Source organism: Lithohypha guttulata (assembly GCF_036872675.1).
Source record: "Lithohypha guttulata strain CCFEE 5908 chromosome Unknown scaffold_10, whole genome shotgun sequence".
NCBI classification, from domain to species: domain Eukaryota; kingdom Fungi; phylum Ascomycota; class Eurotiomycetes; order Chaetothyriales; family Trichomeriaceae; genus Lithohypha; species Lithohypha guttulata.
This window is the reverse complement of record NW_027042759.1, coordinates 173,299-186,867: the sequence shown is the minus strand read 5'-3', so window position 1 is coordinate 186,867 and position 13,569 is coordinate 173,299. Positions and strand designations below refer to the sequence as shown.

General features: G+C 49.0%; 4 protein-coding genes across 4 annotated transcripts; 2 read left to right on the top strand and 2 right to left on the bottom strand.

Annotated features, from left to right (window-relative positions):
• Positions 1-4,233: 4,233 nt before the first annotated feature.
• Positions 4,234-7,212, bottom strand: LTR64_008540 (uncharacterized protein; the record flags this gene model as incomplete). Its single annotated transcript, XM_064902851.1, has 1 exon — positions 4,234-7,212. The coding sequence occupies one exon, from the start codon at positions 7,210-7,212 to the stop codon at positions 4,234-4,236; it is 2,979 nt and encodes a 992-aa protein (XP_064750740.1).
• A 904-nt stretch (positions 7,213-8,116) lies between these two features.
• On the top strand, positions 8,117-8,953 carry PNO1 (pre-rRNA-processing protein pno1; the record flags this gene model as incomplete). The annotated part of the gene is made up of 1 exon (XM_064902850.1): positions 8,117-8,953. One exon carries the CDS (start codon positions 8,117-8,119, stop codon positions 8,951-8,953), a length of 837 nt encoding a protein of 278 aa, XP_064750739.1.
• Positions 8,954-9,222: 269 nt separating this feature from the next.
• On the bottom strand, positions 9,223-10,072 carry PRE7 (Proteasome subunit beta type-6; the record flags this gene model as incomplete). Its single annotated transcript, XM_064902849.1, has 2 exons — positions 9,223-9,898; positions 9,951-10,072. 2 exons carry the CDS (start codon positions 10,070-10,072, stop codon positions 9,223-9,225), a joined length of 798 nt encoding a protein of 265 aa, XP_064750738.1.
• A 2,344-nt stretch (positions 10,073-12,416) lies between these two features.
• Positions 12,417-13,445, top strand: LTR64_008537 (uncharacterized protein; the record flags this gene model as incomplete). The annotated part of the gene is made up of 2 exons (XM_064902848.1): positions 12,417-13,173; positions 13,255-13,445. The coding sequence occupies 2 exons, from the start codon at positions 12,417-12,419 to the stop codon at positions 13,443-13,445; spliced, it is 948 nt and encodes a 315-aa protein (XP_064750737.1).
• Between the last annotated feature and the right edge of the window lie 124 nt (positions 13,446-13,569).

Sequence of the window (13,569 nt, the reverse complement as noted above, 5' to 3'; positions counted from 1 at the left end):
ACACTGCATCCAGCTTACATATCACCATGAAGCATTATTGAATTGTTAGCGCCTGAATGAGGAGCTGAAGCCACAAGTATTCACGGCGTTGCCGTGCTGAGCCATGAGCTAGAATGAACAGAAGCAATATCTACTCTTCTAGCTGAGATCACTATGTACTACTGGAATAGCCACAACCCAAATTGAGGTACTCGAGAGCTTCTTGCTTCAGAGATGTTCTTTGGACGCAGGAACACCATTGACGAGCTTGGTACAACGACGTACATGAACGTGCGTACCCGCGTTGATACGTTGTGTTTGACAGACCAAACTATCTCGAATTTGGGTCATATGCGTGCAGTATTCTTCGGCTACCACGATCACGAGCTGAGTATTGGACGACTCTTGCACAACAGCTGAATTCAAGCTTTCTAACGATATCGTGAAACAAAAAACCACAAACGTTTTTATGCAGGAAACCAAGTAAGCGGCAAGAAGGAGGGGCAGCATACACAGTACAGACCATTCAAGCTATAGTTCGCCACTAGTACCTGATGATCGTGTGGTGGTGGTGGCAAAGTCAAGACCTGAAACACAAGTCTACGATTTTTGCGGTAATCAGGAGGTGCTGACGGCAAAAGTTTTCACACCAAGGCCAAGCTTGTATGATTAGACTTTCGCAACGACCAAAGTCAAAGCACGGAAAAGGTGCGCTGAAGTCAGGCACGTCAGTTGACCTGCTCAGGCACGCCTATTTCCGACCAATAGCATACACTAGCTGCAGCCAGCTGTCTTGTCTGCACAACCATTGTTGGCACGATCACCGATCTGTCTGACACTACTTGCTCTGCACGGCACGGCAGAAGCTCTTCTATAATTCTGATTGCGCGGCCTTCTGGAAGCGTGGAACAGAAAAGTTAGTGTGCTTGACAGCTGGTGCATCAATTCAGATTACGACCAGCAATGCAACTCGACTACTGCCTCAACGTGCAACTCTGCGCGTCAGCCGCATCTTCGCGAGCTGGACAGCACCATCTGGACACTGAGGCTTGCTGTAAATAAATTCATGACGAGGATAAGCCAAGTCGGACACGTCGAACGTCAGCTGTCCATCGATCAAGACAAGCAGGGATTCGAATACGACGATACTTTTGACCATAGACGCGCTAAACCTGCATGATCTTCTGGAAGCAAGAACGACTGTCTTTTTCACGCCCTGGCTTCTGCAATTACCCGGGTGTTCCGTAAAACCGTACCGTATGACCTTGACAGACCACGCTGGTGCCTGTCGCTTGAGCGGCATGTTCCTGCGAAGGATGACTCGATCGCACCAGGTTGCTTGCCGTACTCTGACGGCGTGACAGTTGTAACGGACTCACAACGAAGTCTACGCGACTGTAGATCTGGTTGCCATAATCTCGCAGAAAAGGCTGCTCATTTGTCGTGGCGACGATATGGTCGCGTTGGGAGAGCATAACTTGATTCGCAAATTGCAACTATGTAAATGATGTGACTATTGCGCAGGACCAAGGAGAACTTGGGCCCAGCGTCGTGGGAAGCTAAAGGTGAGCTAAGATACTTTGAGCCACACCCCTGTTGACCTGCATGGATGACCAGCCGGGTTTTCCTCAAACAACTTCGGTCCACGTTGATCGCAGACAGCCTGGTTTCACAAGCTGAGGAGTCAGCACTATCCCTATTGCAACTGCCAAACCGTCTTGACTAGCGAGTCCACACCATTCATTTCCAACTGAGCCGCTTCTCGTCACCATTTACGGCAGGCTCGAACCTTGGGATGCTATTTTCCGAACCCAGTTTTCGACAATACAGTATATGAAGTGCCTTTCCTCCGTCACGGAGCGTGCCATCCTTTCTTCTTGTACTGTACAACACGACACTTAGTCCTCTAATAGCAAGTCCAACCTGCAACGACTCTATCCTCGAAACAACTTTCTCAAACTTAATTCAAGAGGACTGTCACTGCTTCCGACGACATAGATATTCTTCAAAACAAACTTCGCAACAATGCCTGCCGGGTCGAAATATCCTCCTTGTCCAGGGCCTCCTCCAAACAGACCACTTCCTGCTCTTCCAAAGAGAAGGTAGAACATCTCAGCCTTAACGGCCCACACGGACTTTATTACACTAGATTATTGCAGCCAGCGCTGGACAACCAATAGAATGGTCACACATTCTAGAGAATAATCGGTATCACGCTCAGCATGCATGATGCAGAAGTTGCATGCATACTCCTGCATAAGAACAAATCACGGCTGCCACTTAATTCCACGAGTACAATTTGTCAGGCTTGCTGCAACAATCATCATTGAGTCTATTCCCACGTGGCAAGCAGCACACATCAACCGGCAAACGATACTTACGAGCCCAGACGCATGCAACTCGGTCGCGAATGAGAGCCACCTCATCTTCAATGCGCAATACTGTCACTGCTGATGCTCCCAAGCATCGTCACATCTATCACAACCTCAACCTTAATACTCCTTCATACTGACGTGTCATCCGGCACGAGTCATGTATCAACATCAACTGTAACAACTATTTACCAATCTTCAATTCTCATGGACAACCATCTCCATACGCTTTATTTATCCATGCACATGTCGGCGGGCCAAGTTTGCACCTTTATCTGAGAATTAGCGAGACACCAAGTACATTCCACATCAATAGTGGTTTGCTTTCATCCCAGTTTAATATACCCAACACTAGGAAATGTATTTTTAGAACACGAATGACGAGGAGGAGAGAGAGGGATGTGTTGCTACGAAGAGAGTTGCTAGGAAGGTCCTATCCAGTTTCACGATAACTGTGGGCTGAAATTTATGGCCATTGAATATTTGCTCGTATAGTGAATCGATCCCATAATCTATCCTAATTCACTCACGTTCACTCTCAATTCACTTGCAAGCAGCTTGTGTTCCTGTACACTGGCTATGGTTTGTCTCTTATCTTGTGACTTATCTATGTACGCCTCCCGTTCTCTCCCCAGCAACGCGATGTCGAAGGTGCTACTTGAGTACTGGAACACCAGTATCAGTATCAGAAGTACCTCTCTCGTTCCAATAACGCACACGTACAGACACAGCCCCAGCCTCCAGGAACATTATCCTGCCCACGCTTTCATGGACAGAGTTGATCATGCGAGGTACCCGAAACACTAATCATTAGCCAGAATAATAACCCACGTATAACATTCCGCATGAGTACATCGTGGACAATTCCTTTCCGATTCATGACGCGTTGAACGCGTTCGCGCAGACATGGTTTTTCGACCAGGCTCGGCTCACCCTTGTCCGTTCTCTCTCAAGCTACTCCACATTCTCAATACTACGGATCTACTGCAGTAGCGCGCTTTGGATATTGCTTTCGGCTGTGTCTGTTCAGGAGAACAAACACAAGTACAAGTACAGTATCGGTGCACATGACGTGCCGTGGTGGATGTTACAGTAACAAGTCCTTGACGCCCGATGCCGAGCCCAAGAAGTCCCGCCCACGAGCTCGATTTCCTGCATACGCATAGCATTCGGGAGCTCAACGGCCGGATAAGGGAGTTGTACTTCTTTCGGCTTCGGTCGTGCCTGTTGTAGACACGTAGTAACCTTGGTTAGTGGAAGACAAGGGCTTGTCAGTAGTATGTACGGAGAGTACACTGCCACAACAGCCACGACCGGAAACATCGTCCGGGTTTCCAGCTTTCTCACTTTTTCTTTATCGCTCAATCTGCGGCTTGCAAAGTTCACGACTCGTGATCGACGGAATACAGCAAAGCTTGCTTTCCTTCCCGTCAATTTCGATCGTGGTGTACAAATCGAAGTACTGTAGTACGTGGCAGAGCTAATCAACGTTCGAGCTACTCCCATGCACGCTAAGAGTTGCAAGAATACAAGCACACCGCCAGTTTGTGAGAGTGCCTGACCCCTGACAATCAATTTCTTTTCCAAATGGGGTGTCGAAGACAATCGACCACGTCAACGATCGCCGTGATCTGAGCGAGATTCGCGATCTGATTCTAGTCCTTGCGTTGGAGTATTTCGTTGATGAGCAATTCATTGATTACTGAGATTTCAGATCCTTAAAGTTGTCTTACATACATACCAACGTACAGAGTGAGTCAGAGTTCGGGTGTTTGCAGTGTGAAGAGAAACTCGTCAGAAAGCGAATAGGGGCGAGGACGAAAGAGAGCCATCCATCGCTCTTTGCATTATGCTAATCTATTCACGACAAATGGAAAAGGTATTAGGAATATGTACCGTCCTTCACTATCCTTCTCTCCCACACGTCTTCATCTACCATGTACCTTTGTACACCGTCCACGCCTTCCATAGCTCCAAACCTGTATCTTCGCTTTCCGTTCGCCCCGTCGTAACGAGAGTGCTGCTTGGCATCATCATCCTGACCAAAGTCGGGTAACAGGCCCCTTACTTCCAGTGAGTTTTTCTCCTCAACAAACTGACTGGCACACAGTCGCATAAGGACTGCCGCTAGAGTATCTGGACACTCGATGTTGTGACCTCTGCTCCACTCCTTGAAGGTGACTCGGACGTGCACCATGAACACGATAGCTAGCATTCCTAAACAGGCATAGGTGCTAGAAAGGTATACTGGTTCCGTTTGTGCCGGAGTTTGCGGTATACCAGGTATTAAGATCAAGACGATGTCTGAAAAGATGACCGATATTGCCATCAATGCTAATGAAACATCCAAATTTCGCATTGACTTGAAAAGAGATGTAAACGCCGTAGCTTGTGTGCCCGCTGTGATGCATTCAGCTGCTGGTTGAGAGCGCTTGGCCATCATGATGTATGGATGGGAGAGTCTGAGATTGCGTTCTTTGTGCTTGATGAGAAAACTGACACAACAAGCCAGGGCACTCAACACAATTCTAGGACCAACTCTGCCACTGTTCATCCATGAATTGAAAAAGTTTTTTCCACCGAGCAGTCTGTAGGCCAAGATCATGGCGAAGAGGACGATGACAATAGACATGCAGACAAAGTCTTCGAAGAAAGGAAGCAATGTGCCGATGTGCGTCGTCAGGTTGTCCCACCAGAGACCGAATCTGCGTGGCCCTGCTACGTACCAGGGGTCTGGTGAGATGAAATATGAGCCCGTTGATGAGTCGACTTTAACGATGCCATATTGCTCTCGACCATCCTGGACAAAGGTCCCGAGTGCGTACCGACTCTCTTGCAGGTCGAGGGCTATCTCGTTCTGTTTGGCAGAAGCTGGAAGATCACGTATTTCCTGGATCAATGGCCTGTGCACGAGCAAATCAGCCATGGTGGCTATCTTGGAAGGATCGGTGTAGACGCCAGTATGTCTGCGTCGATTGAGAACAACGACTGAAACTATTATGCTGAAACAGCCAATAAGGAGGACCTCCACAGTGCGTACCATCGGAAGGTGGATCACCCAGACCGGGCTGCAAGGTTGGCGGTCCGAGACTTCAGTCTTACAAAAGGCTGTCGGGACAACATTGAACATTCCAGAGTCCAGCATCACAACGACAGCAAGAGCGAGTTGTATAAGGCCTGCTAGGGTCATAACCCAAGTGTTTTCGGATACGACCTTGAAGAATGAGAGGGACAGCCCCGAAGAGAGGTAATCCGCCGTGAGAGTTGTTTTCGCAGAAGCTCCTCCATGTTGTGCTAGTTGATAGAAAGGCTCCATCATCTTGAAAGTTGCAAAAACAACGAGCCATGACGACTGCAAGACAACAGAAATAATGTTCGGCAGGTACATAGCCAGAAAGTAATGAAATTGGGTAAAAGGTTCGTTACTCGTTGCTTCTTGTTTAGCCAGCGAGGCACTATTGTCGCCATACGATACTGTCGCGGTTGGTTTGCCACTGCTATCGGTGAGTGTCACTTCTCCGGTGAACGTTACGGTGGCGCTTGGTTTGCCATCACTGCCTGTCAAGGTAATTATGCCAGCTGTAGAGTCGACAGTGAAGATAGTCGCAGTGGCTTGGCCATTAGCGTCTGTCAAAACCGTTGGGCCACGAGCCAGGCTGTTGATACCCAAGGCGCTACCAGTGGGAACGGCGCCTGTAGTCGTAACGGTGGCAGTGGCGTGTCCGTTACTGTCCCTCAAAGTGCTCACCACAACAGGCTGTGCGCTTTGTGCCTGAGAGAGCGTTCCGATTACGGATGTGCCGGAGGCGATAATTGACCCAGAAATGATGGAAGCTTGGACACTGATATCCTTGTTTGAGGTGGTTGCGACAGCCTCGTTGTCCTGGCTCGTGGAGGTTGTCTTGACTTGTGATTCAGGCGCAGCAGTCACAGGAGATGTCGGCTTCGTCAGTGTTACTTGAGAATTGGGCGCTGGCGATCCTAACAGGACCGTTGAGGAAGTACGGCTTAACTGGTTCGAGGTGGTTATCGTGATCTGAGATTCTGGAGCTGGTGACCCTGATAAGGGTGTTGTGGTGGTACGGATTGACTGGCTCGAGCTGATTGTGAGGTAGCCACTTGGTGCGGGTGTGTAAAGGATCTGCGTCGTGGTAGTGGTTACCTCCTTGTATCTTTCGTTCGAGGTCGTGATAGAAATCTGGTTGGTGGGATTTGGCGCTATGGTAGGGGGATCAGAGGTGATAGTCAACACGTTTCCGAAATCAGGCGAGTCGGGCCCAACAGATACTGTTGTGGTAATTGCTGTTGTAGTTACCCCAGTTGTGGGTATTGTTTCCGCCGGTGTATCTCGAGAGGTCGATGGTATCGATTGCGGTGTTGTTTGAGCAGTCGATTGCGCCGAGACCTCATCTTGTCGTTGTACCAAATGATCTATGTCAGCCAATCCTTTGTGCGACGACCAGACGGTCTCTCTCTTCTCCAGCAACAGGTGTCTCTGTTGCAGCTTTGGCACATCATGTACGTTAGGATGTGTTCGGAGGGCAAGCTCAAGGAGTAAGATACAAGCTCCGATCACAAGCAGAAAGGTGCACAATACCCAAGACCTGTTAGCTGTAGGTTTGTAGAACTTGTGGTGAACATGGTCTTCGTGAGATATTGATTTGTAGCAGCTGTCTGATGAATCTGTGTATGCTTTGCGTACATGATGTAGGTGCTTCTCGTCGTCGTAGTCTGAGCGATTGTTATACGACGTGTCCTCCTCGGTATCGTTGTTGAGGGAATAAAAGCTGCTTCGTCCTGATGCTCGGTTTGGATTTGTCTTCGAATGACTTAGACTTGCATCCGTATTTGAGCCAGCCATCCAAAGCCTTTGCCGAATGCTCTTTAGTATGTTTGCTTCTTAGTCAAGGTGTGCTGGCAGTGTGTAAAGCAAAGTAAGGATGTAATGGACGGCGATTACAAAAGAACATCGGAAAACCCGAACGTTTTGGCAGTGCAGCAAAGGTCATTATTGGCATCGGAATTTCTTCATCGATGGCTTGCTGAATGTATCTACGGCAGGTTCGTGGTCACCTCCTGCTCATACTGCCTAACTATGTTGGTAGGTGAAACATAGACAGACGTGGCCGTCCAGTCCCATTTAGATCGTGCCAGGGGGGTATGCAGACGGGCTAGCGAAAGCTTGATGGGAGCAGCTGAAAAGCTGAAAGCCACATGGCTGGTAAAGCAGTGAACTTGGAGAGCCCGAGCATTGTATCTATCGAAAGTCCCAGATTCCTGGTACCAGTCTGATCGGAAGAGTTGCTGACTGTTCAAGACAAAAACGAGAAGTGTCCTATGTCTTTCAAGCGGACCTAAAGAGTGATGGGTAAAGAGGTGAATCCAACACCAGTCGACACCTTAGAAACGTGGCGGAGGGCAACTGCAGCCTCAAACCTTAAGTAAGATTACAAAGCAGGGTAGCTTGTCGAGGCCTCAACAGGCTTGCTGATGCCTGAATTTCTAGATGATGCCTAGTACGAGGCCTGTGCCCCACTGGCAGGAACTTTTCCAATTCTCTACTGAATGCCTGAGAACAAGACCAATATACTCGACAATCACAGATCTTTAGACGCATACATCTGGTCTCAAAGCGACTGGAATATTGATACGGATCCCGAATATCTCCTCAAACCATCCATTCTCGAGCAAGTTTGCGTGGTTTCGACTTGACAGACGTCCCATTACAATTTTTGATTCTTCACGCTCCTCTACCCTGTTACACCATGCCTGCTCCGACTGCGTTGCAGCGTAAGCCAGAAGACCTGGCGCAAGACGTCGCAATCGATAGCGCCCCAGTACCAGAGCTGAACATACCGCAAGAACCACTACCAACCGAGATTGACATCTCGACAGAAGACCAGACACAGATATCGACACATACACTGCAGCAGGATGATCAAGCTCAACAAGAAGACACCTCAATGCAAATAGACTCGGAAGGCAGACCACATTTCCCCCCCTCAACCGATACTATTCTCTCATCACCAAGCTCTCTCGCTCCAACTCTTGCCACCAAGATACAGTCTCGAAAGGTACCCATACCGCCTCACCGCCTCACACCACTCAAGTCAGCCTGGCCTAAAATCTACCCACCACTAGTGGAACATTTGAAGTTACAAGTTCGAATGAATGTCAAGTCAAAAGCTGTGGAACTGCGCACCTCAAGATTCACAACCACAACAGATTCACTGCAGAAAGGCGAAGATTTCATCCGGGCGTTTACACTAGGATTCGATGTTGACGATGCCATCGCACTACTCAGACTGGATGATTTGTACATTGAGACGTTCGAGATTAAGGACGTGAAGACCTTGAACGGAGAGCATCTATCGAGAGCCATAGGTCGAATTGCAGGAAAGGATGGAAAGACTAAATTTGCAATTGAGAACACGAGCAAGACGAGAGTGGTGTTGGCTGATAGCAAAATACATATTCTTGGTGGATTTCAGAACATCAGGATAGCAAGAGAAGCGGTTGTGAGTCTGATTCTTGGTGCGCCACCAGGCAAGGTATATGGAAACTTAAGGACTGTAGCAGGGCGCATGAAGGAGAGATTCTGAAGCGGTTGTGCATGTCTATTTCACGTTGTTGTTTGAGCGCTTCTACCCAGTTCGCATGGAAGAGCAGCTGTTTGGGTCGATCGAGAAAGGCTCTACTACGAACCAAATTTAACGCAATTTCACGACTGGCTTGTTATCGAATCCCGTTATCCAGGTTGATGACCATGAATCTATGATATGCTAGAGACTCGCATCTGCATACGACTGTGGCAGACTCGAAGGGCGGTACCACTACACCTAGCTGATAAATGTCTAGGACTCCTTGTGCTTTAGTCTCTCTTGAGTGGTGTGAACATTTCTTTGATCCCGTCTTTGGTTATCAGAATCATTTGTAGACCGTCACCGACCTCAATGTGTCTTTCCGTCGCACTAGTAAAAGCGTCCTTCACAATGCCCACCACGGCGTCCAGAGGCAGTGGCTCTCTTGGCTTCTCCTTCAGAGACAGACCCTCGCCACTTCCTGGAACGTACTGGTTCTTGAAGTTGACCTGGTTGTCCAGAAACGGCATGATCAAGCTCGCTGCCGCACCCGCAGCCCTACACTGTTCTCGTTCGTAGCTTCCTACCGGGTCGTAACTGTAAAGCGCACCCTTGCCTTCTTCGTCCAATCCGCCCAAGATGGCATGCACATAATATGGAAAGAACCTCTTCTGGTACAAAATCGTCGACAGTCTTTGGGCACACGCTTTGACAGACATCGGCTTGCCATGCTGGTATTTGTACATCTTGACGATTGTATCGAGCCGCTCCTTCAAGGCCTTTCCATCTGCTGCAAATCCGACCACTGATAATACTATTGGTGAAGAATCATCGTCTCCTATGCGGAAGACCTTAGGCTCGTATCGTGTGTTGATGTTGTAGCCGGACGTGGACCTGGTATCGCCTGCCAGTATGGCGAAGGTTTCTCCTGTGATACCTAGTGTTGATCCGCCGTTGTCAGTGTATCTAGTCGATCTGGTTAGCCTTACTTCATTCGTGCTTTTCCCTGTTTACTTACGGGTAAAAGGCATGCTGTCTTGGGCCCGCTGAGGCTTCACTATGTGGTATCGTTGATGCTTCGGAGAAGGAGTATGCTGGATTTTCTGAGTGTAATGAAGCGTAATGCATCAATGAAGCCATCTTTGAGGCTTTGCGAAGGTCTCGTAGATCAACGGTGTGAATACAAGGTATCTGTCTGCTGGAGCGCAAGAGTGGTTACTGTATGGCCTCACCAGTCGCGGCAGGCACATGAGGCTACGCGTGATGTAGCTGCAGTGCCGCCTTACTGCCTCGCGCTTTTTTGGATAGGGCAGGTTAGGCGCACATTAGCTCATCGCCGCTTCCAATGTATCCTAAGACAGCAGTGCATAGATCTTGCAACTACAGCAATGTTTCGAATTGTCAGTGAACTGCTGTCACTATGAATGGTCTTGTAGGCTATGGTAGTAGTGATGAGGACGACGATGCTCCGCCGAATGAGTCCGTCTCGGCTCCTGTTACGCCAGCAAGGCAGGAAGGTCCAGGGTTGGTAACAATTAATGGTCATTCTGATCCTGCCGAACGGAAAAGTAGAGCAGACGAGGATTCTAGACCTTCAGGACCAATCCTCGGTCCTTCACGACCCACGGATATGCTACAAACCCACGAGGAGGACCTAAGCCCGGATTTACCACAGATGCCGGAGCACGATCTACTTCGATACCTTACCCAGCCTACGCATCCGGTCGACAGCTTGCCGCCAGAGCCTGACGCTTCTCCAAATCATGCTCGTACTGCCAAATTCAAGCACTTTTTGGATCTGAAGTCGAAAGGTTTCCATTTCAATAATGACCTTGCTGGTAACAGCTCTTTCAAAAATCCAAACCTGTTTGCTCTACTCTTGGACCGAGCTGGTATCTCAAGCGAAGGTCAGTACAATCTGACACTTTCAGTCGACAATTACAGTCCACACATGCTACCTGCCTGGGCTTACAAGGAGGAGTTACTCAAGGCCCAGCAAAGCAAGCAACTGGAGTTAGAAGCGACAAAGAAGGCCCAATTCGCAGCTGGGACAAGGACTATTGAGTTTTCTCCTGCAGCCCACGCTGCTCCTTGAGATGCGTCAGTAAAACCTTAGGCGTATTCGTTTTCACCTGCAGGAGAAATCAAGCTGGTTCTTGTTGAGTACAAACAGTATTTAGCAGTTGTCTTACTGCACGCTGATGAGTCAATAAGCGATGGCTGTTCATCCCGTGTCGCAACCAGGCACCAGGACCAGGCATATCGTGCGTCGTGCTCATGGCTGAGAAACTCCAGACTCGACCCGTTGGCTCGCATCGTGAGCTTTGTTCGTGATTAGGCGGACAGGCTATAAGTTCGTCTACCGGACACAGCCACTTCAGTGGTGATCACAAAGTACTTCGTCATTTGCCCTGGTTTTCGACTCTGGAGGAAGAACAAGGCGGCCACTACCAAATTCAGAAATTCCGACGTATACCGGGGCCCACTTCGCTAATATGGGGCCAGAGCTAATAGCTAACATCATTGTCAACCGCGTCCACATACAGATGCTGCCATGATCTACAACATATTGCCCAGCCTGCAAGATTGTCCCACGAAGTAACCGGTGGACCTACATGATCCCATCTTGCTGTATCAGTGCGCCAATGAACAATGTCTCTCGCACAGGAGCCCTCTGCAACTGTGCCGACCAAGCAGAACAACAGACTAGGAGCCAAGAAAAGCAAGACCGGTTGCTTAAGTTGCAAGTAGGATCCACCTGGACTGCAAACTCAGAACTGGGTTAACGCAAACGTAGAGCTCGAAAAGTTCGCTGTACAGAAGAAAAGCCTCATTGTCTGAGGGACGACGCCACCTCCTACTCAAGCTCAAAGTTCTGACTCTCACCAGATGTATTAAAGCAGGCCGTCAATGTCAAGGATACTCGGATATATTTGTTTCTACCCAAACAGTCGATGCAAAGCGTGATCGCCTTGATGTCGGGTCATGCACTCCATCCAGATCACCTTCACCACCAACGTCCACCACAGAATCACGTGCACTACATTACTACCGTCTGAATCTTGCACCTGTGCTTGGTGGCGCCGTTGATTCGGACTTCTGGTCACGGTGGATACTTCAGCTAAGTGATGCAGAGGTTACTGTTAGACAAGCATTGATAGCCGTGAGCAGTACTCTCGAGGCGGCATCGCAGTCTGACCGTTCCTCTCGTCACAAGAGCACAGAGCTGTACAGCAACGCATTAGCAGCTACCGCACGGAGAGTCGCAGAACCAGGTGCAGAGACTGTAGCTCTTTCAACCTGTGTCATCTTTCTGTGTCTTCATTGTCTTACAGGAGATAGAAACCAAGCTGTGATTCTGTTACGCTCGGGATCCGCAGTGCTGAGGAGAAGGTTGGAGGACCTTAAACAGCGAGCCCCCGGAAGGGATGAGGTTGCAGAGACGTTCTTACCTATCTATGAACGCCTTTCAACTCTATTGCGCATGTTTGGCGACCACTCGCCACACTTTCGAGAGCCCGAGTGGTTGTTCTCGGGTAACCTCGAGGATCGGCTCTCCTATCTGAAAGGCTTCAGAGATGCTCGAGGCACGTTATACTGGTTGACCTTCGACACTCACCATCTTCTGGTAGAAGGAAAGCCTCATCGACGACTGGAATATATTGACCAGTATGATGAAGATCATTTGCAGGAGTGCTTAGAAAAGCAAACGAGGTTATTTACTGCATATTCAGCGTGGCTGATGGGATTAAACGCTCTCTGTGCTCGATCGGAGACAGGATTGAATGAACGTCAGGTTGCCCAGCTAAGGTTGACGCATGTTGTCTCAGTAGTCTGGTTGTCGACGTGTCTAAGCAGAGACGAAGGGTCTTGCGACAGCTATATTGGCCACTTTCAGCACGCTCTTGACCAGGCCGCGAAAGTCCTGGGACACGGTGTGCCACAAATTCAGTTCGAGCAAGGTGTCATCCCTCCCTTGTATTTCACCGCCCTCAAATGTCGTGATCTTGTCATCAGGCAGCAAGCACTATCACTACTGCAGAAGGCACCATCGCGAGAAGGCCTATGGAGGAGAGACGAGGCCGTGCGAGTGGCTCGTCGCGTCATCGACCTTGAAACCAGCAACTCACATATTGTAAGCGAAGGAAACATCTTCCAAAGTGCAAGAATATGTGAAGCGAAAATCAAATACACGGATGAGGTGGGCACTTATGTAAAATTCTACTCCAAATTGGTTGGAAGTGAGAGACCATGGTTAATCTGGGAGGAATGCATTCCATTGCAGTACAGCATGGTGGACGAAGGCCTGCAACATTAATCAGGGCAGTCTTCGGCGCTGAACATCACAATCTCGATGACTCTTGGCACATCTTCTACTTGCGAGCCAGCTCTCCTTCCTGCCACGTTTCTCAAGGACGATGATGTCGATAGAACAGTCTCCTACGTGCGAAGCGCATTATCATTTGCAGCTAGCTTTCTCAAAGCACATGTGAAGGATGCCAAGATCCGATGACAATAGTGCTGTCTGCACGGCCCAACATCCTTCTCACCCAAAAGATGCGGATATGGATGTGCGACTTTCGCAAATGGACACGCACCAACCTATGTTCGTCACAGAAGCTTAGCTCAAGAAGCGC